At 41.9% G+C, this 25,510-nt stretch overlaps 1 protein-coding gene across 1 annotated transcript in view; it reads left to right on the plus strand.

The window, feature by feature from the left end:
* Positions 1–1,031: 1,031 nt before the first annotated feature.
* The window catches only part of LOC135517027 (transmembrane protein 132C-like), a 135,389-nt gene continuing 110,910 nt past the window's right edge, over positions 1,032–25,510 (plus strand). The window contains exons 1-4 of the mRNA XM_064941059.1: positions 1,032–1,035; positions 1,423–1,660; positions 2,845–3,035; positions 4,097–5,015. Coding sequence (XP_064797131.1) covers positions 1,032–1,035; positions 1,423–1,660; positions 2,845–3,035; positions 4,097–5,015 — 1,352 coding nt within the window. The remainder of the gene's footprint in view (positions 1,036–1,422; positions 1,661–2,844; positions 3,036–4,096; positions 5,016–25,510) is intronic.

Consider the following 25,510-nt stretch of genomic DNA (forward strand, 5'->3'; position numbering starts at 1 on the left):
CCTGTGGTTGAACAGTTTACATTGTTTTTTCAAATACAATGTATTTTCCATATAGATTCCACATCACAATACATCGACAAATTATGTTGAAATAAGATTGATTCAACCAGTTTGTGCCCAGTGGGAAGTTGATATACAGAACATCTTGATTTACCACTTTTGTAAAATGTAATTTTGGATTACAGCAGGTTATCAATAGCACAACAGACTACAATTTCAGGATGGAGGGAGAAATGTCAGGTAGCATTCTGGGTAAATGTACATTTGAGACCTCCTAGCTGTCTGTCTCTGTTTGTTTTGATTGGGGGCTTAGTGTTAACATGCCTTTAAAGTGTTCCAGGGCACTTATGTGTTCTTTGTGGACCAGTCTCACATCAAGTGATTGCAAAGTGCTTCATGTACCATTTTCCACTGGAAGTGTCAGAGGTTGAATACAAATGTTTTTCTGGGGAAACATATTTTGGGTAAATGGTAAAAAATGACTAAATGGCTGTAATTTTCCTAATGAGTAGTTTCAAACACACATGAAGCATCTAGGAGCTGCATATTGAATATTCTTGTTTAGACTGAATGAATTTAGTGTTAAAAAAGCAACCCTTTATCAAGCATTTCGCTACACCCGTAATTACATTTGCTAAATATGTGTATGTGACCAATAAAATGTGGTTTGATTTGATGTTGAGAGTGCTTGTTATTCACCCTCAGACAGTAAAGTATGTACGATAATGCTATTCCTCTACTTTGACTCACAATAATACGTATTTTTGTTTGTGTATATTTCCCTGCATAGTCTCATATTCACTTTGTATTCAGTGGGTGTGTTTCTGGTATACAGCTTGTAAAGCAGGCTTGAGAAAAACACACCCCCTGCTGGGCTTTCCAAAGCTCATAGGAAGAGACCCCACCAACTTCATAACCCCTCCCCCCTCCCCAACTTCGAGGAGGATTTTGTTTGATTAATTATTTGTAAAGTCAGGCCATATATAAAACAGATGCTGGGGTTGGGGTTTACTGATCATACGATTACGGCCATGGGTTTGGCTATTCCTGTGTAATTGATTATTGGTTACTATATAAACTAGTCCATGTACTTTCATTTACTGATCCTGAGGGAGCTGAGGATGTTCTTTCACAGTCTTTCCCTGTCTACAGCTTGCAATGCATTATGGTCTTTCTCCCTCTCATCCATGCTCCATCTTTCTCCTCACTCTTTTCCACCCCCATCCTGCTGTGGCATCTCTCTTTGACTGTGGAGGCGCAGCAGAGGCACAGCTAGATTCGCCACACAGGGAGCAAGGATTCCTCTCCTTTATGGTCCTTAAGTCCTGTAGAGCTCAGACACACCAATAGCATTCTCTGGCCCTAGGTACATAGCATCTCAATGTAATTTGCAAACTGAGCGCGCGCCCTTTTTACATGTAGAATCGCGTGAAAAATGTAGTCAGTCAGATGAACAGCAGGCGGTCCCTAAAACCCAGTACCGGGCGGTCCCTAAAACCCAGTACCGGGCGGTCCCTAAAACCCAGTACCGGGCGGTCCCTAACACCCAGTACCGGGCGGTCCCTAACACCCAGTACCGGGCGGTCCCTAAAACCCAGTACCGGGCGGTCCCTAAAACCCAGTACCGGGCGGTCCCTAAAACCCAGTACTATGAACAATCGTCAGACAAACACCATATCCACATTCGGTGCCTTTACTCAACCTACGGTAGAATGTAGGCCTCCTGCTCAGTCAGACTACACTGAATCATACTTGGGGATGCTAGGGCACTTAGACGGAATTAGCCTATATAACCCACTCACATTTAACCTAACCCACTGACATTTTGCAGTGTTGTGGTAGCTTTTCGCTATGGCGGAAGACACATTTAACTGTTTCTACTTTTGTGTGGTATTACCTGTAATGGTATGATGCAGCGTTGAACAACCATGATAATCATGGATAATACTGTATGTTTTCTATAGTAGTGAGATTATGGTGATTGGTAAATTGCTGTTTGAAGCCTACTGTATATACCAACAGTCAGTGAGAATCCCATGGCATATGTACAGTATGGACTCATTATTCATGAGTCACAGAGTCTTGTGGGTTTTGGCTCCTAAATCATGCATGGATAACATCTCCCATATGTCCAGTGCTGGTGAAGCAGAGTTCCCTGTTTAATATGTAAAAAGAAAAAAAGGGACTCTTCAGTCTCTTTCCTCTGGGATTAACTTGTATTCACGGATCACTGGGCTGTTTACAGTAGGCAGGATTTGGCAAGACGGTCAAGTGTCTGCACAAATCATCTCTGTTTTCATTGGAAGAAACTGTATTAAAAAATCTGGAAATGTACGTATGTGCCAACCCAAGGTGAATGGGGAGCTTTTACTCATTGCATTTAGGGACGTCAGCGTTGGAAGATGAAGAAAAACATGCTGACATTTAGGAAGTGATTACAGCACTTTGATTGTAAAGTAGATTCTCTGTCTCTATCACGGGACTTCTGTATGTGAAAACTAGAACAGTAAGCCAACTCTCCCTGAGAGAGACAGATACACCTCTCTGTGAGGCATGCTAAATCACGGCTAAGCATCTACCTGCTCTCCCTCTATACTCAGCCTTTGTGTAACATCACACAGTAGTCGTAGCCTACTTTTATGTACTGAAACTCGAGTATCAACCATCATTCATATCCCTGTAGTCTCTCTGTTCCACTCTGACAGACAGACAGACAGACAGACAGACAGACAGACAGACAGACAGACAGACAGACAGACAGACAGACAGACAGACAGACAGACAGACATTGTGCTTTATGGCCCTCAGTATTCCGACCACAGCTTGTGGTGCCCGGTCCTCCAGGCTGGACTTTGCTAGGCTGCCATGGGCTGTCACAAATCACTGCCGTGTCTCCCAGCTCCCGCTGCACGGCTCGGCTACAACGGGAAATCAATGGCCTCTCTCAGAATCTTCCATCAGACCAAATATCTGGAGCTTGATGGTGAAGGGAGAGACCAAGGGGCCAGGGTTCCGGTCTGGGAGCCAGGGTTCCGGTCTGGAAGCCAATTTTCAACTGCTCCTACAGTCTTGCTTCGGTACTGCAGTTTACTAATGCCCGGCCCAGAAAGAAAATTTCCATAGACGGCCACAAAGAGAAGTCAGATTAGAGAATTCCTAATAAGACACTTTAGTCATTAGCTTTATGCACAAAACATTCATTGAATTATTCAAATAATTATCGCTCAGACTCAATTTTATATTCATCCAGTCTTTTGGATGACGTGATAAAGTAGTTGCCGCTAGCACTGCTCCCTGTGCACACTGAGTGCTATTGTGCATGTGATGTTTGTCTGTGTAAACAGGATGTGACCCGGATATAGACGGTCCATGAATCGGCATATGTGAACATGAGCAGATTACCTTGAAAACAACGGTTTTCAGTCTCAGCAGTCTCCAGCTCTTCATACATCAGTGGGAGAGACAGAAGTGGGAAGGTGTAGATGATGTGGAGGAGTTGGGGTGGTGGGGGGGTTGAGGCCCTGCTGGGTGTGTCGGGGTTGATAACAGGGTCTGGTTCAGACTCCAGACAGGAGTAGTGTGTGGAGAATGTGAACCAAGCTGTTCAGATAGAGAAGAGGAGAGTGAGTGACTGACTGAATGACTGAGTGACTGCGTTGACTGACTAAGTGAGTGAGTAAGAAGGATTAAACAAGGAACCGTGTCTATCAGTAGAAACAGTCTATCAATGTAGATCAGATTTGATTCCTAATCCATGGTCTTTTAGTCTCTCTGTTTAACTGCAAGTTATTTTACATGCACCTCCATAAAATGAGCGCAATAATGCATGAAGGAGATGTCATATGAACATGTTGTAGCAAATAATTTGTTATTAAGACATTGGAATAGCAATGTGTATGACCAGAAAAGCATAGCGATAAAGAGACTGTATCTTCACAATGTCCAGTGTTTAGTACGCTGTCCATGGTCCTGAATTGCTACTCCCATAAAAAATCCCCCTTTTCATTCACTTTCCCTTCTCTCTGCTTTGCCCTTTGTTATAGAGGTTAACAGGTAGATAGCTAACCTCTCCCCTTTCCTCTCCTCTCTCCTTCAGTGGCAGACAGCAGGGTGATTCTTGATGGTCTACAGAGGTACGGCCCCATGCCCGGCTACCTGCCTGTCAGCTACCAGGTACTCAATGCCAAGGCAGCCTTCTTTCTAAAGGAGGCCAACCAAGACCTAATGAGGAACTCCAGCCTGCAGGCCAGGACTGAGCCCTTCTTCATCCAGGAGGCCCGCCAGATGCCCTTCATCAACGCCAGCTATGGATCCATGTCTGCCCAGCAACCCATCCCCCTGGAGCTCCTACAGAGCCCCGGACCCTTCAACGGACCCTCTTTTACCTCCCTGTCATCCTCCTCCTCCTCTTCTCCATCCCTTTTCACCTACAACTGGAAGGTCCATACCTTCATCATCAGTGAGAGGATTCACCCCAGTTGGCCAAAGGTGCAAGTGTTGTTCTATGTGGGAGGCAGGGACTGGGATGACTATACCACCATCCACAGGCTGCCCTGTGTCAGGATGTTTGCCTTCCACGAGACCCAGGAGGTGCGGGGCACGTGTCGTCTGAAGGGGGAGCTGGGGATGTGTGTGGCAGAACTGGAGCCCCTGGCTAGCTGGTTCAGTCCCCCCACCGTGAGGCCAGGGAGGCAGAGATCTCCGGAGCAGCCCCAGGGCACCCCCGTGGAGCTCTACTACATGGTACAGTCCACAGAGACTGGGGAGTGCAGCTCAGAGGACTCAAGGAAAGGCAGTTCCATGCGCACAGAGCACCAGGGGCCCATGGGGTACTTCTCGGGTCCCACACCCATGCAGCGCATTGGGAGCGTGCGTCTGTTCCAGCCCATGCCGGAGCTGAGGCTGGACAGTAACTTTGTGGTGATGGTGCCCTCTAGACCAATCAGACAGAGGGAGATAGTCTCCACCTTCCTGGCTCTCTCCATCCTGTCACCTGTACAGATCTTCACCCTCAGGTGAGTGGGCCTCCTTAAGTCACAGTGAGGTATTTTGATTGAACCTTTATCCATTAAAAACTCTTAAGGATCGGCCCCTTTTTAAAAATGTTTGCCTAAACTGCCTGTAGCTCAGGCCCTGAAGGAAGGATATACATTTTCTTGGTACCATTTGAAAGGAAACACTTTGAAGTTTGTGGAAATGTGAAATGAATGTAGGAGAATATAACACATTAGATCTGGTAAAAGATCATGCAAAGAAAAAAACAACCCAAATGTGCTTAATTTGTTTATTAATAACTTTCATGTTCAAAACTGTGCACTCTCCTCAAACAATAGCATGATATTATTAGCTACTGTAAAATAGCTACTGTAAATTGGACAGTGCAGTTAAAATGACAAGCTTTCTGCTAATATCAGATATGTCTATGTCCTGGGAAATGTTCTTGTTACTTACAACCTCATGCTAATCACATTAGCCCACATCAGCTCAAACGTCCCGCAGGGGACCCGCCAATCCTTTGAGGTCAGAAGACCTTATTTACAAGGGAGATCAGGCATAAACTGTACTGTTCCATTCAATTCAAAAACATTTTTTTTCTCCATTACAATTACAAGGACATTTGATCAGAATCAGACTTTTACTCACCAAGGACATTTACACAAACCCAGAATTTGCCTTAGTGAGAAGGTGCTGTCAGCAATAGACAATATACAAACAGAATACAGACACAAGTCCACATACATATCATACAGAATATACAATATTGGAACAATATTATATATGCTGTCTTCACTTTGGGTTTGCTTGGAAACCAGAAGGCTCAGAGAGCTTGTTCTTGTCTGTCGTCTCCATGGAGTTTCATGGTGATTCATCAAATATGTTCACAGTTCACACTCTTTGGTTTTTAAATGTCATGCTTGTGCAAGATATTCACTGGCTGATAATCTTACAGAGGTTCTTTACTCCCAACTAATCTGCTTTGTGATTGGAAATAGTCAAACATACTGCAACACAGCTGCTGAAATCATTGCTCCTTCTCATACCAAGTATTTTAAATAAATTTGATCATCTGAAAATGTATGTGCTTTATATGCATACAGCTAGATACTAGTCATTCTTATAATTACAACATGTTTAAACATTAAGAATTGTACAAAAAAGATATAAACAGAGTGTACAAAACATTAATACTGATTGCACCCCTTTTGCCCTCAGAACAGCCTAAATTTGTCGGGGTATGGAACTATAAGGTGTCAAAAGCGTTCCACAGGAATGTTGGCCTATGTTGAATCCAATGCTTCCCATAGTTGTCAAGTTGGCTGGAAGTCCTTCAGGTGGTGGATCATTCTTGATACACACAGGAAACTGTTGAGCCTGAAAGACCCAGCAGCATTGCAGTTCTTGACACACTCAAACTGGTGCGCCTGGCACTACTAACATGTAAATCTGTTGTCTCACCCATTCACCCTCTGAATGGCACACATACACAATCCATGTCTCAATTGTCTCAAGGCGTAATAATCCTTCTTTAACGTGTCTCACCGCTGGATTTAACAGGTGACATTGATAAGGGATCATAGCTATGTCATGGAAAAACAGGTGTTTGTAATGTTTTGTGCACTCAGTGTAAATGATTTAGATTGTACAAATAAATATATTGAACAATTCACATCCATTTATTGCTGTGTACATTAAGACATGTTTTATGTGCCTAACCTCAAAACAGTTAAACGCTGAGGAATAGTTCATTTGAACTGTGTGTGCTGCAGTAGAGGGAAGCTCGTTATTGATTCATTGGGCTTTGAGCGTTAATTAGAAAGTGACAAAGCGACTGAAGACATCCCACGGGCCATGCAAATAGAGATTTAAGAAAATATGCATTTCCAATAGTGTACTTTCATGCCTGAAATTGTAATCACAGCAGAAAAAAATCACTAGTGAGCTCAAGGTGGAGCTCTGACAAAGGGCCCATACTAATTTGTCAACCTGGGTGAACAGGAAATCTGCCAAGAAGCCTCATTGCTTTTCCTCACCCAACATATAATGAACTTCCAGAGTATTTGCTCTGTGTGTGTTTTAATACAGGGGTTCTCAAACCCTTTGGGGCCAAGGACCCCTTTTCTGTTAGCAAATTAATCAGGGACCCCCTCATAATCAGAACACAACTGGAGTTTGGCAGTGCATGGTCGGACGAACCAAGTCTCAGGCCCTGGGAAGGCTCGCATCTTATCATCGGAGAGAAAATGTTTCAGTTTTCCATCTAATATCCTGAAATTTTACCAATTTTGCCATGAGGCAGAGAGAACTTTGCAGTTGTATCATAAATGACATGTAAAAAAAACAAGTTAAAGTTGAAAAATTGATAATTGTTGGAGTACTGTAAGTACCAATATCCCTGTGAGCATGCCAAGCCCATGTTGTCCAGGGTTAAGATCAAACATTGTAGATGAATAATATTACATTGTATTGTATTGTATTACATAAAACCTTTACACTTATTCCATGGATCCCTTGGCCAAAATTTGTTTAATCTGTTGTTAGTAATATTCATAAAAAATATTGAAATATTTTTAGATCTGGCCACTGGCCCCCTCAGTACCCCACTTTGAGAATCCCTGTTCTAATACACTTGTCAGTGTGTGCTTTGTGTGTGAGGGAGAGAGAGCAAGGGAATGTGAATCATGCTTTTCCTTAAACTTTTTTACAGTCATGCTGCTCATATTTTACAAGGTTATATGTTTTGAATAATGATTCCCACAGGGAGTTTGCTATATATGAACTTAAGTCCAAAACTCACTAATCAGCAGTTCAGTTGGTGCTGTCGGTGTTCCATTTAGCCTACTATACAGTGAGTTCCTCTCAGCCAGTGTACGATGTGTCTAGGCAGGTTCTTTGGACATGTGTTTCTCAGCCAGGGCTTATCTGCTCCTCAAATTCAGACTAATAGGATTAAACTGTTTATGAGCGGCGTGATCGGACCACACAATCATCAATGTGCAGGCGATGGGGTTAGAAAGCAGGCAAGAGTGAAGGGTTGCTAGGGGAGGACTCCTGTTATCAGAGGATTCTGGGATTATTGGACACGACAAGGATCCCAACCTACATACACACATGGGTTTGGCACACATACACATACACACCGCACACATGCACACACACACACCTAACATGTGCAAATGCACATGAACAAATATGCATACACACACCCCTTGGCAGATCAAGGCTTAGCTACCCAGGGGCAGCAGCTCCAGAAGCTGACGAGGGCTTCCCTCCAAACCATACGCTTATCATAGCAGATCAATGTCTGACCACCAATCAGGCCGGACCACACTGACCAGCTCAGACCTCAGAGACACACAGGCCAGGGCTAAAGATGGAGAACTACCTGAATAATACAGTGAATATTGTAGTGCTTCTATTCCAGGATAGTGAAAAGTGTTGATTTTAAAATATGTCATTTTGCATATAAACTCCTCTTCCATTGCCCTCCAAGTGTTGCGGAACATTTTCCTAATCTTCCGTGTGCACCTCCACTCATGCTGTTCAGTGTTGCAAAGGGAGATAGCGACGGGATGAGGCTTCCTTTTCAATGAGTCTTTGGCCGGTCGTTTCTGGTAGACAATATTGTTGGTTTCTGGTTCAGACTATATTGTTGTGCATTTTATTTATGGATTTTATTGATTTATTTCACCTTTATTTAACCAGGTAGGCAAGTTGAGAACAAGTTCTCATTTACAGTTGCGACCTGGCCAAGATAAAGCAAAGCAGTTCGACACATACAACAACACAGAGTTACACATGGAGTAAAACAAACATACTGTCAATAATACAGTAGAAAAATAAGTCTATATACGATGTGAGCAAATGAGGTAAGATAAGAGAGGTACAGGCAAAAAAAGGCCATGGTGGCGAAGTAAATACAAAATAGCAAGTAAAACACTGGAATAGTAGATTTGCAGTGGAAGAATGTGCAAAGTAGTGATAGCAATAATGGGGTGCAAAGGAGCAAAATAAATAAATAAATACAGTAGGGGAAGAGGTAGTTGTTTTGGCTAAATTATAGATGGGCTATGTACAGATGCAGTAATCTGTGAGCTGCTCTGACAGCTGGTGATTAAAGCTAGTGAGGGAGATAAGTGTTTCCAGTTTCAGAGATTTTTGTAGTTTGTTCCAGTCATTGGCAGCAGAGAACTGGAAGGAAAGGCGGCCAAATGAGGAATTGGTTTTGGGGGTGACCAGAGAGATATACCTGCTGGAGCGCGTGCTACAGGTGGGTGCTGCTGTGGTGACCAGTGAGCTGAGATAAGGGACGACTTTACCTAGGAGGGTCTTGTAGATGACCTGGAGCCAGTGGGTTTGGCAACGAGTATGAAGCGAGGGCCAGCCAACGAGAGCGTACAGGTCGCAGTGGTGGGTAGTATATGGGGCTTTGGTGACAAAACAGATGGCACTGTGATAGACTGCATCCAATTTATTGAGTAGGGTATTGGAGGCTATTCTGTAAATGACATCGCCGAAGTCGAGGATCGGTAGGATGGTCATTTTTACGAGGGTATGTTTGGCAGCATGAGTGAAGGATGCTTTGATGCGAAATAGGAAGCCAATTCTAGATTTAACTTTGGATTGGAGATGTTTGATGTGAGTCTGGAAGGAGAGTTTACAGTCTAACCAGACACCTAGGTATTTGTAGTTCTCCACAGTCAGAACCGTCCAGAGTAGTGATGCTGGACGGGCGAGCATGCATTTAGTTTTATTTGTATTTAAGAGCAGTTGGAGGCCACGGAAGGAGAGTTGTATGGCATTGAAGCTCGTCTGGAGGGTTGTTAACACAGTGTCCAAAGAATGGCCAGAAGTATACAAAACGGTGTTATCTGCGTAGAGGTGGATCAGAGACTCACCAGCAGCAAGAGCGACATCATTGATGTATACAGAGAAGAGAGTCGGCCCAAGAATTGAACCCTGTGGCACCCCCATAGAGACTGCCAGAGGCCCGGACAACAGGCCCTCCGATTTGACACACTGAACTCTATCAGAGAAGTAGTGGGTGAACCAGGCGATGCAATCATTTGAGAAACCAAGGCTATCGAGTGTGCCGATGAAGACTGAACCCTGAAATGTGCATAATGACTGTTTCTTGTTAACTGCATAACAGTCTACCGTATAACCAGTCTCTTAGAAAAACACATTCTTAAATACAAAACCTAACACACCAGAGAAAGTCAGATCTAGGAAGCAGATATGAATTCAGCACCCAACACCAACTCTTCACTGAGACCAGAGGGTTTCAAAGTCTGGGGAACGTCAAACTTGGTTCTTCAACTCTGTGTCTCAGTAGCCTCCAAGCCAAGTCTGCAAGGCAATTCACAAGTTTAAAGGGCCTGGTGAAAAGAGTCTGACCCTAGCATGTGACTGGTACTGTAGCCTAAGAGGCACTTGTCTCTGTGTCATCATCACACTATCACACTAGATGGACCCTCTATGGAGTGTGGGCTCAACAATGCCCTTGAACCACATCACAGTAGAAGTGTTCACAGAAGAGAAGTGGTGGAGTGGGAGTAAACAGGAAGTCTTCACAAAAGAGGAGAGGGAGGCAGGAAGTGACACACAGTGGATAAACTGTTATTTCCTTCTCTTGTGTTCATCAGCTCCAGAGGAAGAATGGAGTAAACTGAGATGGCAGCTTATCAGGTTTAGGGGTCTGTAATGCCTCCATCACATGGTCCTGCTTCATTTCAATACATGGAGGGAGATATGCACAACAGAAAGGGAAGAGGGAGGGAGGGAAGGAAAGAAGGGGAGAGAGAGGGGGAGATGGAGAGGGAGAGTTAAAAAAAGACCTAGATACAGTAAGTATGAAAAATGGAGGCAAAGCCTATCTTAGTGACCTTTAACAATAATACACGGAGGATAAAACATCTTTACTCCAACCTTTTCTCTCCTCTGTGATCTCTCAGCCATCCACTGGCCTATATCCAACAGTACAGACACATTACGTGTTACTCTGACCAGTGTTAAAGATCAGCCTAACCCCTGATATGAATTGTTATGGATAGCATAACATGTCTTGTTGAATTGAAAACTGCCTGATAGAATATTCTTTGCCAGAAAAATATACATATTTAACTATAAAACAACACACTATCTGGATCCGATGCCCCGGTGTGTAAGAATTTCCTAGTTACCTTTGATAACCTAATGCATGCTCATTAGCATGCATTAGTATATGTCCCTTGGGGAACCTGTGGAAATGAATATGATTGTTTAGTAAAAATTATAAAACAGCTGAAGCTATTTATCTTTTGAAAATGGTGTTAATTTGTTCGCAAGGAAATTGTTTTTCATTTGCATTATGAATAGGATGCAATCCTATTTCAATGGCAGCCACTCTAGATTGCTAATGAGGCAATGAGTCGATTCCACTGGGAAGCTTTAGCCTGACAAGCAGATCATGAATTTACAGTAGTCTTAAATGATCTGTATGGTCTTAATGATTAGCAAACATAGGAGTGTGTGTGTGTGTGTGTGTGTGTGTGTGTGTGTGTGTGTGTGTGTGTGTGTGTGTGTGTGTGTGTGTGTGTGTGTGTGTGTGTGTGTGTGTGTGTGTGTGTGTGTGTGTGTGTGTGTGTGTGTGTGTGCGTGTGTGCGTGTGTGCATGGGCACCTGACTTTGTCTGGAAGTAGGGGTACATTTTAAAAAAATGATTAAACATTTACAAATGATTTTAAAACCATTGCTGACACAATAAATTATATTGAACTTGAGTACACAAGGACCAGAAAAATATGTGTACATTTATCTAGGACTATAAGCCAACTGTGTGCAACAATGCCTCATTTATCATAACCATTACAGATAACTTCTAAATTGCCCCATATACTGTATATTCAGTAAATGAATTGTGCCATTTAAAATGTATTTTTTGAAACCGTAATATCAACTGGTTATTTTATATTGTGGAACACAATCTTTAAAAAGGCTGTAACCACAGCAGTGGCGCTTGCTTGTAGAAGCCTAAGGCTGTGCAGTGGCAAAGCCTGGTTTTAATTTAACAGACAGGACGTTCTTTTTTTCCCGAGACCTTATCACAGTCAAGTAAAAAAAAAGAAAAGGTAATAGAAAGGAATTTAAAAAAAAGGTTGCTGGTGAAACCTCCAACCAGGAAATGGCCAGATAATCCTCTTCAATAAACGAGGAATACAAGGTAATCGTTTACATTTCTTTTGATCTACTTTCACATTGTTCCTTTTCTAATTTACATGTAACTTGTGATCATTCTGAATGCATGCACAGAAAACACAACTACACATAAATACAATGAATAACTGCTTTCAGAAAAGGTTCCATAACCAATGTGTTATTTTCCTGCAATTCTCCACATTTTGTCATGGGGCGCAGAGACATTTTTGCAATTTTAAAGCAAGTTTTCTGCAATTCTACACATTTTGGGGCAGAGAGAATATTTAGAATAGATAGCTGGCTAGAATAATTTTCCAATCTGACATGGCTAATTGAGTGACTGTCAGTGACTGACATAACAAGAGAAAAACTGCTGCACAACTAAAGTTCTACTATTCTAATCCCCATTCACAAAAGAATATATAGACAATGCATTTTTGTTTTGTTTTGGAAATTGATATGCGGGCCTACAAAAGGGGGGCCGTGAGCCGCTGTCCATCTGTAATATAAGGTCTTTTATTTGATGGCAAACACAGGACTATCGTCACATCCACATTTCATCTATTTACCGGTAATGATATGAGAGTCTTTCAAATCAAGTATGAAATACAGTATATCATGGTTTAAATAATGACTAGAACATGAATTACTATCCAGGATGCTGCTGCATTACCATACGCCCATGGATCAAGTCCAGTCCCACAGATGCATTTCGACGGGAGCATATGCAGTAAAAGCAGCTGCCCTAAGAGGCCTAACTGTAGAGGAGGAGAGGGTTGAAAGTTGCCCCTGGGCCCATGAATAGATGATGAAGTGTTACCCACTATACACAGGATCCCTTAACACAGATCCTGTTTGTCAACAACACTGTACACACACACACACACACACACACACACACACACACACACACACACACACACACACACACACACACACACACACACACACACACACACACACACACACACACACACACACACACACACACACACACACACACACATATGCATATAACACACAAGACACACGTGAACAAACACAATCACGTGCACATTGTGCACAAACACACACACACGACCAGAAACTTCAGAAAGCAGCCCTCATATAGCCCTCTCAAACTCCTTTATCACACACACCAGCCCCCCAATCCAGGGATAATGCCAAGAACTTGGCATGGTCACACACACAGTCACCCGTTGGGTACCCGTGAGGGAGAAAAATCAAGAATTCCCTTTCTGAAACCTTATCATCAAACAGAACTAACACAGGAGTAGCTGCTTAGAACTACACAGAGCATCCCAGGACTGAGTTACTACATAAGAGCTACACACACTACAAACTACACCCAACACACACCAGTCATCTACCCACTACCCAACTCCATAATGGGAGTTTCTCTAGAGTGGATACACTGGAAGGCAGGTTTTATAATTGGGCAATTCCATGGTAACAGAATTATGCATATTTTTCACTTTAAAAGTATGCCAAATAAAATACATTGATTGCAAAGTTAACAAACCGTACAACTCTATGCACATGGACTACTTTGAACAATTTCCACAGAAACATTAACAAAAGCACATTTACTCGATGAACAGTGCAGATGTAAAGTTTGGTAAAAGAATGTCGGTAAAATCTCCCTGACCACATTTTTCAAAAACGTTGTTAAATATCTATGAATTAAGATTCAAAGATGTCTGGAGAAAAAAATGGGCTATCAGCTATGATGGGCCACCTTTAGTTCGAAAAAAAATCTCTTTTGGTTATTGACCTGGAGTAAATGGATTTACACGCGGGAACAGAATGATGGTAACAGAATGACATCATGAGTCCCTGATCTGTACTATAGAGAAATGCATAATTATGAATGTCATTCTCTTCATGGTGATATATGCTGAATAGGCACACAAAGACAAAACATTTGATATCCTCCTTTGCATGTTTGGTTATTATTTTGCACACTGGCTATTATTCTAATGAGCTCCGCCCCAAACAAGACCAAATCTGGTTGGTGCGGACCGGAAATGGAAATAGGGGCCTCATGGGTATGTTTCAGCAATTGCTGGGAGAGGTGACACTAACTGAAGAGTAAGAAAAGAGATGGGGAGAGAGAGGGCTCATCCAGAGTGTTTTCACACTCTTGCTTTGAATACCACGTGAGAGAAAGAGAACATTGAGCTGAACATAACAGCATGCCAGTGGAAGGGAGAACAGTAGCATGTGAACCAACTGTGATTTGTGACTACTATGAATTCCTGTTATAGATGTTCTATGTTGAATGTTTTCTTAGACCCCTTTTATGTCTGTCATTGCCTTTGCATTTTTAGGGTGGAAAATGGTTGAAACATTTATAAATGCCTTAAATTCAAAAAAATATACACTTTCATTTGACACCAAATTTGATGTGCTCCTATGAACTTCATATGTTAGTGCTCATGGGGCTTTTTACAGGGAAATGCCAAAACTGAGTCTTTGTAGTGGTTCTCATGTCTAGGAACTCTAGGAACACTGTCTGTTTCTCTGACAGTGTCTCCCCTGGGTTCTACTCAGACACCCAGCTCTGTAGTTGTGAGGCCCTCCTGTGAGCACACCTATCAAACTGAGCAGGGCTTATGACACAGTGTGTGTCTGTGTGTGTGTGTGTGTGTGCGCGCGCATACGCATGCAAGGTACCTGTGTGTGTATTCATTGTGGACTTGTCTGTGGGTGTTTGTGTGCGTGTGTGTGCGTTCTCACTACTCTTACTCCCAACTCCCTCAGTCCAAACATTGTGTGGAGAGTGTTTGATTCTGGACCATAGGGATTAGACATAGCAAGGCCTGTCCCAGTGCTCCTGTATTATGGCCCTAGGGGACCTGGAATGTAAACGTAGGGATCAGTGCAAATATCCAGTGGCAGAGGTGGATAACCTGTGAAGTGTAAGCTGTGCTCAGGGCCGCATGGCCATAGTAGCTGATAGATAACTGCTACATGGGAGGGAATAAAGTTGGCTGCAGCCTCGTTAAAACATTCAGCCCATTCGCCCCCAGGATGCCATATTTCTGCCATCTAATCCACTGTAGAGAGTTAAGGACCTGCATGGAGATGGGTGAGCTGGGGTCTTGAGCTGTGTGTGTGTGTGTATGTTTGTGTGTGTAAACAGAACTGGGTCGATCCACAAAATGAGTGCCTTTTGCATCCCTATAATATTTTAAGTACAATTGGGCACCAATATTGCATTTTAAAAGTATACTATATTAAATGAAGTGCTCTTTAATATAGACCACATGGAAAATTCAATAAATCAGATTTTTTATATGAATAAAGACTTGCTAAAATGGCAAAATTCATAATTTTTCTAGGAAGATGTTAACCCACTTAACCCCAACATTTCTCCAGGTTTTCACCATCATTGTAAAGCCCTAGTTATTATGTTGCTTTGACAAAGTCATTTCTGAAGATGATTATTTATTTAATGTAATTAGTGATTCATTTTTGTCCCTAATTTTAATGTCAACCCTGTTGCGTGACCTGAACTCTCGCTTTACCCTAATAACATATTATGCTGAAACTTTTCCATTTTAAATATTTGTTTTCAAATTGAACATTGAACATCTTATAGTCAAACTAGTGTAAAAGCTGTTGAGCCACTTCTAATCTTTTTGGCCATTTTCTGGGGTTTTGTGGTGGAAGACTGAGTGGGTCAAGTAGAACAACCATGTTACCCATGTATAGACAGAAATGTTTAATAATTAAAAAATGTGTTTTAAAAATTACTTTCAATTGCCCCTCCCTGTTGTACACAACAAGCTTCCATTCCCCCTGTCACAAGGGGATCTATGGCTGATTTAAGATGAATCATCAACCCTGTTACAGTCAACCAGGTTACTTTGTTTGGCACTTAATGTAGTATTTTTTAAGATGGGAAAGCATTTTTTATTTTATTAAGTTGAACGTGCTCATTATGATAGAATGTTAAAATTAGGTGTAACTAATAAAAAAAACAACATTTTAGTAGATGCTCTTGTCTAGAGCAACATACTGGAACAATTAGGGTTAAGTGCCTTGCTCAATGGACATTGAATTATTTTTCACCTAGTAAGCTTGGGGATTCGAACCAGCAACCTTTCAGTTACTGGCCCAACACTCTTAACCACCAGGCTACTTGCCTCCCCTTTTACTGAGTTGACTAATCAAAAAGTACCCAATAGGTGGAATGACACAACTAACCTTTGTATTTGTGTACAATTTGCATGTACAGCATGTGTTTGTCAATGTACATTCAGCAATAACTCAAACTCACACCCATACCTCTTCAAGTCAAATTTGATGTTTATTGCTCTAAGCAGATTTACCTCCTAAACATCATCACATTTTTGATAGAGTAGGCTATGTATCAAATAGAGATGGTGGTTTATTAACTCAACCGACAGTAAAAGGTGTTGGGTTTATCAAAAGCTTATTAATGAAGTTAACTCACTGTTAGTGATGTTATCATTAAATTTGGTTTTGCTTGGTAGAATCGGGCCTCGGATGAGGAGAGCTGAAGGGAGAGCAGAGGAAGAGAGAGAGAGATGGATGGAAAGTGGCGAGAGAGAGCTAGAGAGAGATGGATGGAGGGAGAGTGGCGAGAGAGAGTTCAAGAGAGATGGAGGGAGAGTGGCGAGAAGGAGAGTAAAAATCACAAGCAGAGGGATAGATGGAAGGAACGAGATATACAGCAGGGAAGCAGGGAGCATCTGTAACATTTTGTAGATTGCATGCTCCGCAATGCAATCTGATTTCGTATTTTTTCATAAAAAAAGTTCCCCTTCACAAACTAATCTGAGCAATTTAAGAAACGAACATAAGTGCCATGGGTGCAAAATCCCATGAGCAATTTTGTAGAAAGAAATTATTTTAAAAACCAGAAAGGATGTGTTTGGCAATTTATTTTGTGCTCGTCTCTATTTTTCCAAAGTCAAGCAGATTACCCATCAGAACTCACCCGCAGGTTTCCTTTGGGCCTTTGTCAAAGTAAATTATTCAACCTCTGAATCATCCCTCCGTCTTCCTCCACTCTCCACTCTCTCCCTCTTTCCCTCTCCCCCTACTCTCCCCATTCTCCTCTTTCGCTTGTCCCTGTCCTACAGTACATCTGAACCTGTGTATGTTGTGACTGGGACTCTGTGCTGTCTGCTGACTGTGAGTGTTCAGCACTGCCCAGCGGTGCACGCAATGAAGTGCAAATAGGGATAATGTGCTCGCTTACCTGTCAGCTTTTAAAGATCAGCCCCCAATTGATTTACCTGACGTCCCACTAAGGCATTAACTAATAACATAGGAGAGGAGAGCAGAGCAGAAATTATGAACACATGCAGCATGACTCGCCTACCTCAGCAAGTCAGCTTGGTCATTACTCTGTCCCCCAAGGCAGACAGAGAAGAGTAGGGGTGGGTGGATATGGACAGAAGTGGAGAAGTTTGATGTGCGTTGAGCCGGTACTTCCCTGGTTCTGCCATTGTTATCTCCATCTACTTGTTCCTAAACTTTCCTCTTCAGCCCTATCAGAAATGGTAAAAAACTAACTAAGATAAAGTTGTGATCATAGCAGCATTAGGAGTTTTGCACACTCACTTACTCCCACATAAGACATCGGCGTCACACATCATTTAAATAATGGGCAAAAAACACATTTCCAATTCACATATCCGTATTAATACACACATGTACATGTGTGAAATGCAACAATGGATCAATCAGATGAATTTCTCTCTATAGAGACCTGGCAGAGGAATACATATCCCCATCAGGCCCTGGTCCCAGTTTGCGATTTAAAAAACTCATATTTAATCATCCTCCGTCCTTAGCTGGCTTTTCTATTTGTCCCCAGCATGTGATCTCCTTCAAAAGCCTCACCTAGTATATCCATAACATTTATGATCTAATTACAGAACATAATGAATAATCAAACATTTGTAATGATTCTGATTAAACTGTTTCAGTGATTGCCAAAGATTAATTGTTGCAAAAATGACATTATTATTATTATTTTTTGCATATGTATGGTAATTCTGATTGTTTTGTTCTACCTCTTTGACATGTGTGCTGTTCGTTTAGCTCTTGACAGTGTTGTACATTTTCCATTTGACACAAGTTTTCAATTAAAGTTCTGGCAGAAAAATCTGATATTTCGGTAAAGAATTGATAAAGCAGTGCATTCAGATTCAGTGTATGACTGATGTTCCAACATAGATGTTTATGTCATGCGGTATGTTTCAAAAATGAATGTGCATGTTTGTGTTTGTGTGTGCTTGAGTGCATGCATGCATGTGTGTATGTGTGAACGTGTCATGTACTGTATGTCTAGCATTATCAACAGTAGAGTTATGTCTAAATCAAATATTACATTTGTCAAAGTCAGATCAAAGTTATCCATCACCTTCACATTATGGTGACTGTTGTAAAACAACTCATTTCACTGCATATTTATTTCTTCTTTGTTTTATGTGGCTCTAGTACAAACATACAACCTCATCCTAATGTTAGTGGAATTTATTCATCTACAGTATTTATTGAGACTAGGACAGTTAGAAGGATCTAATCTGAGAGTGTATGATGTATCTAATCTATTGTATACAGTAGAGGTGTTATTATTCTCTGTAGCCTATTGGAGTTGCGGTGAGTCTAGACTGACTGACCAGCAGTGTTAATCTGTAACCCGTTCTCCATCAGGTTTACGTCCTCTCCCTAATCTGGCCGAGCACATCTTGTGATAATCCCACTAGTCCCCCTCCAGCTCCCATCCAAATATCGCATCACTCTGGGATGATCCGTCCTAGCCCAGCAGATTCCATATGATCACTAATTCTGGTCCCCCTGGACCCACCGTCAGGTCAGGGAGGACTTATGGGAACAGAGCCGTCTGCATGGTGTGTTTTTCCCCATCCTCTGGTTTAAAAGACGAAGGGGCTGTGCAACTAGCGACCATAGGGATCCTGCATCTGGCTGCCAGGATATGATAGGACGTCCTTAATTTGGGTGATTTGCTGGCCTATAGTCTTTAAAACCCTGTAAGCGCATGAACATGGGAAGTTTTTAGTCCATTGGCATACAGTTGCACAAATATGGTTTGGTGATCCTAAGCGAAAAAATACCACATTGACACACATTTTAAAATCAGTGTTGTTTGTGTATTGATGTACATGTATCCTAACTCTAACTTCAGTGGGGATCAGAATGTTACATGCAGGTTACAAGACTGTTTTTCCTCTAACATACAGACTTAGCTAGTAGCACTCATCCCATGGCTAAGGGGCCTGTTGGGTTATACTGTAGTGGAGAGTCACTGAGCTGTGTTGCACTGGCCCAACCCTTAGTGTCATCATCTTATTGACTTTCTTTCATATTTGCAGCCTCTTTGTCTCGCACACACTATATTTATTTTTTACCAAAATTATACATTCTCTCAGTCACCTCCTTGTCTGATTTTCTTACCCATGTCTTTGTTGAGAGTTTCCAGTTATTCTAATCTCTCCTTCTCTGTGAACGCCATGCAAAGTTAACCATTAAAACCATAGGGTTCCGGTTTAGAAGAACACTTTCCACTGTGCTCAGAGGACACTTTCGGTATTGCAGTTTAGCTGATGTCGAGCCAAAAAAGACAGTTCCCATAGATAGCCCCATAGAGAAGTCCAATTAGAACATTCCTAAAAAGACACTTTGGTTATCACATTTGTGCCAAAAATATCCATTGAATTATTCAAGTAATTTTGTTCAAGGCCACATTTTTTCCCCATCACACAGCAGAAGATATTACAATGTTATATATATCATATATTTGTCATGTTACTGGATGATGTGATAATATGATAATATACGACTCAAGTTTTGCCTTTATGGTTGCTATATAAGGTTGCTACATCCTAGCCTATGAATGAAAGTTTACAAAATAGGTGCACACAGGTCGTAAAAAAAAACATTTGAGGTGACAGACAGTGACACATGGATAGACAGAGACACATTCAACACCACCTTAATTGCACAAACTTGCCTGCATCTAGCTGATCTAGGGTGCAATCAGTAGTCCAACAGTTGAAAACGAGAGTTTCTATTGGACAAATTCAGGTATATTTAGCTTTGTTTCGTTCCGTTTGTGTGAACACATGTAAACACAGTTCACTTTCATAGCAGCCACGTTGTATTCCTCCTCACACCTACGTGCTCTCCTTCTCTCACCTTTTCCCTTTGTTTGTGGACTTCAATGCACAACACATCAGATGTATGTGACCAGGCGAAAAAAAAAACTTTCTAAGCCTAAATAGAATTAACGTGTTACTAAACCCGCTACAATAATGCAGCACAGCATTTTCAAAACTGTTTAACTATTGTCTTTCTCTCTCTTTGAGTCAACCACATTGTATGCACTGCAGTACTAGCTATCTGTAGTTTATGCTTTCAGTCCTAGATTCATACTCTGGTCCTTTGATTGGTTGGACAACATGTCAGTTCATGCTGCAAGAGCTCTGATAGGTTGGAGGACGCCCTCCAGAAGTTGTCATAATTACTGTGTAAGTCTATGGAACTGGGTGAAAACCATGAGCCTCCTAGGTTTTGTATTGAAGTTAATGTACCCATAGGATGACAGAAGGTACCTGTCCTCCGCCTACACCATGGTGCTACCCTACATAGTGCTGTTGAGGGTACTGTAGACCTTCATTACTAAACAGTGTGTTTTAATCTAACTATACTGACCCAATAAACACTTGTCCTAGAGATATCCCTTATTGGGACAGTGGTTAGGGTTCTTGTCATTGGTGCAGATGGCCTTGGTTCACTGCTAGGGGAGTCACCCTACTCTCACATTCTTAGCAATGTGTTTGAAAGCACTGTGATAGCACTATCCACGTTCTAGATAAGTTTGGCTAGACATTAACGGAATGTTCTCGTAACTTTAACAGCAAAACATGCAAAAAAAGTTATCCGAATGTTTTTGCTAACATAGATAGAATGTTCCCCTAAAGGAGAACTGGACAATCAAACATTAAGGTAACATTGCGGGTAATATTAAAAAAAAAACTCTCTCCCTAGAATGGGTCTCCAGTTCATATATAGAGTGGAGCAAAAAAAGTATTTAGTCAGCCACCAATTGTGCAAGTTCTCCCAATTAAAAAGATGAGAGAGGCCTGTAATTTTCATCATAGGTACACATTAACTATCACATTGTAGGATTTTTAATGAATTTATTTGCAAATTATGGTGGAAAATAAGTATTTGGTCAATAACAAAAGTTTATACTTTGTTATATACCCTTTGTTGGCAATGACAGAGGTCAAACGTTTTCTGTAAGTCTTCACAAGGTTTTCACACACTGTTGCTGGTATTTTGGCCCATTCCTCCATGCAGATCTCCTCTAGAGCAGTGATGTTTTGGGTCTGTTGCTGGGCAACACGGACTTTCAACTCCCTCCAAAGATTTTCTATAGGGTTGAGATTTGGAGACTGGCTAGGCCACTCCAGGACCTTGAAATGCTTCTTACTTCGTTGCCCGGGCGGTGTGTTTGGGATCATTGTCATGCTGAAAGACCCAACCACATTTCATCTTCAATGCCCTTGCTGATGGAAGGAGGGTTTCACTCAAAATCTCACGATACATGGCCCCATTCATTCTTTCCTTTACACGGATCAGTCGTCCTGGTCCCTTTGCAGAAAAACAGCCCCAAAGCATGATGTTTCCACCCCCTCGCTTCACAGTAGGTATGGTGTTCTTTGGATGCAACTCAGCATTCTTCGTCCTCCAAACACGACGAGTTGAGATTTTACCAAAAAGTTATATTTTGCTTTCATCTGACCATATGACATTCTCCCAATGTTCTTCTGGATCATCCAAATGCTTTCTAGCAAACTTCAGATGGGCCTGGACATGTACTGGCTTAAGCAGGGGGACATGTCTGGCACTGCAGGATTTGAGTCCCTGGCAGCGTAGTGTGTTACTGATGGTAGGCTTTGTTACTTTGGTCCCAGCTCTCTGCAGGTCATTCACTAGGTCCCCCTGTGTGGTTCTGGGATTTTTGCTCACCGTTCTTGTGATCATTTTGACCCCACGGGGTGAGATCTTGAGTGGAGCCCCAGATCGAGGGAGATTATCAGTGGTCTTATATGTCTTCCATTTCCTAATAATTGCTCCCACAGTTGATTTCTTCAAACCAAGCTGCTTACCTATTGCAGATTCAGTCTTCCCAGCCTGGTGCAGGTCTACAATTTTGCTCTTTGGTCTTGGCCATAGTGGAGTTTGGAGTGTGACTGTTTGAGGTTGTGGACAGGTGTCTTTTATACTGATAACAAGTTCAAACAGGTGCCATTAATACAGGTAACGAGTGGAGGACAGAGGAGCCTCTTAAAGAAGAAGTTACAGGTCTGTGAGAGCCAGAAAACTTGCTTGTTTGTAGGTGACCAAATACTTATTTTCCACGATAATTTGCAAATAAATTAATTAAAAATCCTACAATGTGATTTTCTGGATTTTTTTCTTCTCATTTTGTCTGTCATAGTTGAAGTGTACGATGATGAGTGTATGATGAAAATTACAAGCCTCTCTCATCTTTTTAAGTGGGAGATCTTGCACAATTGGTGGCTGACTAAATACTTTTTTGCCCCACTGTACGTAGCTCAATGATTACTGCTGACAGAAAGATATTTTTGATTTAGTCTTTGGATGATGATTTGTGTCCAATTGGCTGAGAGACTTAGCATATTTGGATAAACTAGTTTCTCTGAAAGTTTTCAAGAACAGTTGTGCGCTATTTGGTTGGCTCTAACAAAAAGGACATGATTCATTACACTCGATGATGGGAAAATAAATTGTTAAAACAGCACAAATAGTTTTTTTCCTTCTTTTTTTACAATGGCATTTTATAAGCTTACAATGTAGAGTATAGAGGTTAGCCACGTATTTTCATGTTCACAAGAGCAGATGCTCACTCCCCTGTCCTTCTTCATTTAAATGACTTACTCCATTTCTATGGAGACAATTTTCTCACAGCCAATCACTTGCCAGTTTCCATTTTTGTCAGTGTTTATTGTACTTTCACAAGTGCAGTTTCAGCTAATTTGAAGAGCCCATCCAAACCTGGCAGCATGTGTAGTCATGTGAGATGCAACACTGAAGTTGGACGCAGCAAGAGCCCTGCTGTAAGGGGTGCATACTGGTGGCAGAGAAGTCAGACGCAGGATAGCAAAAACTGTGTTTCCAAACGGCTCAGTTTAATAACAAAAAGCCCACTGGAAAACAGAATAACCAAATAATGGGTACAAGCACTTACAATAAACAATCACCGACAAGGACATGAGGGGGGAACAGAGGATTAAATACACAGCATGTAATTGATGGGATTGGAACCAGGTGTGATGGAAGACAAGACAAAACCAAAGGAAAATGAAAAGAGGATCAGCGATGGCTAGAAGGTCGGTGACTTCGACCGCCCGAACAAGGAGAGGGACCAACTTTGGCGGAAGTCGTGACACCTGCACTTTACTTTGAGAACCTCACACGGGTAATACATTTAAAAAACTCTATTTTATTGAATAGCTGAATAGCGGTACTTTTCATTGTTGTCAGCTCCCCTTGAAGCAGGCAAAATGTCTTAGTTTGTTCACTTGTTTTGCTCCACTGAGCTTGAGTCTTTGATCATCCACACCGCTGAGCTTTTTAAACCTGCCACCACTTATGACACCGTGGCATTTGATATCATACCCTGAAATGCCATGATGCTATTCTATCCATGCGATTCATCTTATTGAGATACTATAATTTCCTTTCTATTACCTTTTCTTTTTAGACCTTCTAAAAACACATTGCGTTCTCCACCACATTGCTTTCTCCAGGCTTCCTCAGGCGCTAGTGAGTCAGATGGCTAATCTACAGTACGTGCCACTCCGAAGTCACAGTTAATTTCTTCGACACCATACAAGGTGAAAATTCAGGCTTCCCAATAACAGACCGCAGAGCTCAGTGAAGCTTGTCAGTCCATCCTGTCTGTCTTTCATTGACTGTCCAGACAGTTGTCTCCTTCATTGGCCTTCAAGCTCTGAGCTCCAGCTTGTACGACTACTCTTGATCTGCAGTAAGGTTGTGAGGCCATGGACTGTTCCCAGTTTGAGCCTCCTCTCCTCTCATTTGAAGCCCCCCACCCCCAGCACTCTTCTGAGTTTTTTTATGCTGGTGTTCATCTATGGTGCTGCTGCCAATCTCTGTCAGTCTTCAGCCTGCTTTAGAATTTAATAAAGGCAGGGGTGAAAGAAGAAATGAAAAGAAAGAAGTGGTGAGAGAGGGCAGGATAAGAGAACATTGAGATGAGGCAGCTATCTCTCCTGTCTCTGTCTTCTCTGGCTGGATGGAGGGAGAGATGGGCTTCAGGCAATCACAGAAACCCCTCTCATCTCACTTCTTCCCTCTCCTCTCTCCTTCTTCACTTCTGCCCCCTCCCCGCCTTTTACACCCCCATGTAATCAGTATAGCCCTCGACATGTTTCCACTGCTTTTAGTGCAATAGAAACCTGCTTGAAAAAGAGATCAGGATATGTTGTTATTAACAATAACAATAATAATACGCAGGACTTATGTAGCGCTTTTCAATTACCCAAATTCTCTTGAAGATGTTGCCATCTATAACCAGCATAGGGATAGGTAGACTATGTTTGTCATAGGCTTACAGTAAAGTACTGTGCAGTAATACGATGCAGTCCCTTGGGTAAGTCAAGCTGATTGTAGGGCGGATTGGGGGGAATTGGTGACACTCAGCATCTCCTCCAATAAGGACCACTCAATACCATCCACTCAAAGTTAAAATACTAAGTAATACTCAACTTGATCCTCCTCCCCTCAGCAGTAGTAAAATGTTTTTTTTTGTAACCCTCACAACCCTCCATCTCCTAGATATACAGTTCTAACCATATTTAGTGCAGTAGATCAGGTGATCAGTGGAATGAGGAGTTGTCATATTCATGCAGCATGACACTACACACTAATATATACCCAGCTACTCATGGTCTGTGAAATCTCTTAGTATAGCTTGATTGGCCCAGCTATGGCCTGGGATGGCCTCGTTGGTTTGGATTGAAAGCAATCTCATATCACTTTCTCTCTCAGATCAGCACTGCTCACTGCTCTATTTTTTAGCAGAGATAAAAGTTAAAGGGGAAAGAAAGAGGGAGGAAAGAGAGAGGGAGAGTGGTTGAGGGAAGATAAAAAGAAAAATACATTAGGAAGGAAAGAGGTAGAGTAAGAGGCATAAATGAGAGAGACAAAATATAAATAGATTGGAATGAAGGAAGCCTGGCACTGGGAGAGAGTGGGAGAGAGCGAGAGAAAGAACAGA

The sequence above is a fragment of the Oncorhynchus masou genome, chromosome 28, assembly GCF_036934945.1.
Source record: "Oncorhynchus masou masou isolate Uvic2021 chromosome 28, UVic_Omas_1.1, whole genome shotgun sequence".
Taxonomy (NCBI): domain Eukaryota; kingdom Metazoa; phylum Chordata; class Actinopteri; order Salmoniformes; family Salmonidae; genus Oncorhynchus; species Oncorhynchus masou.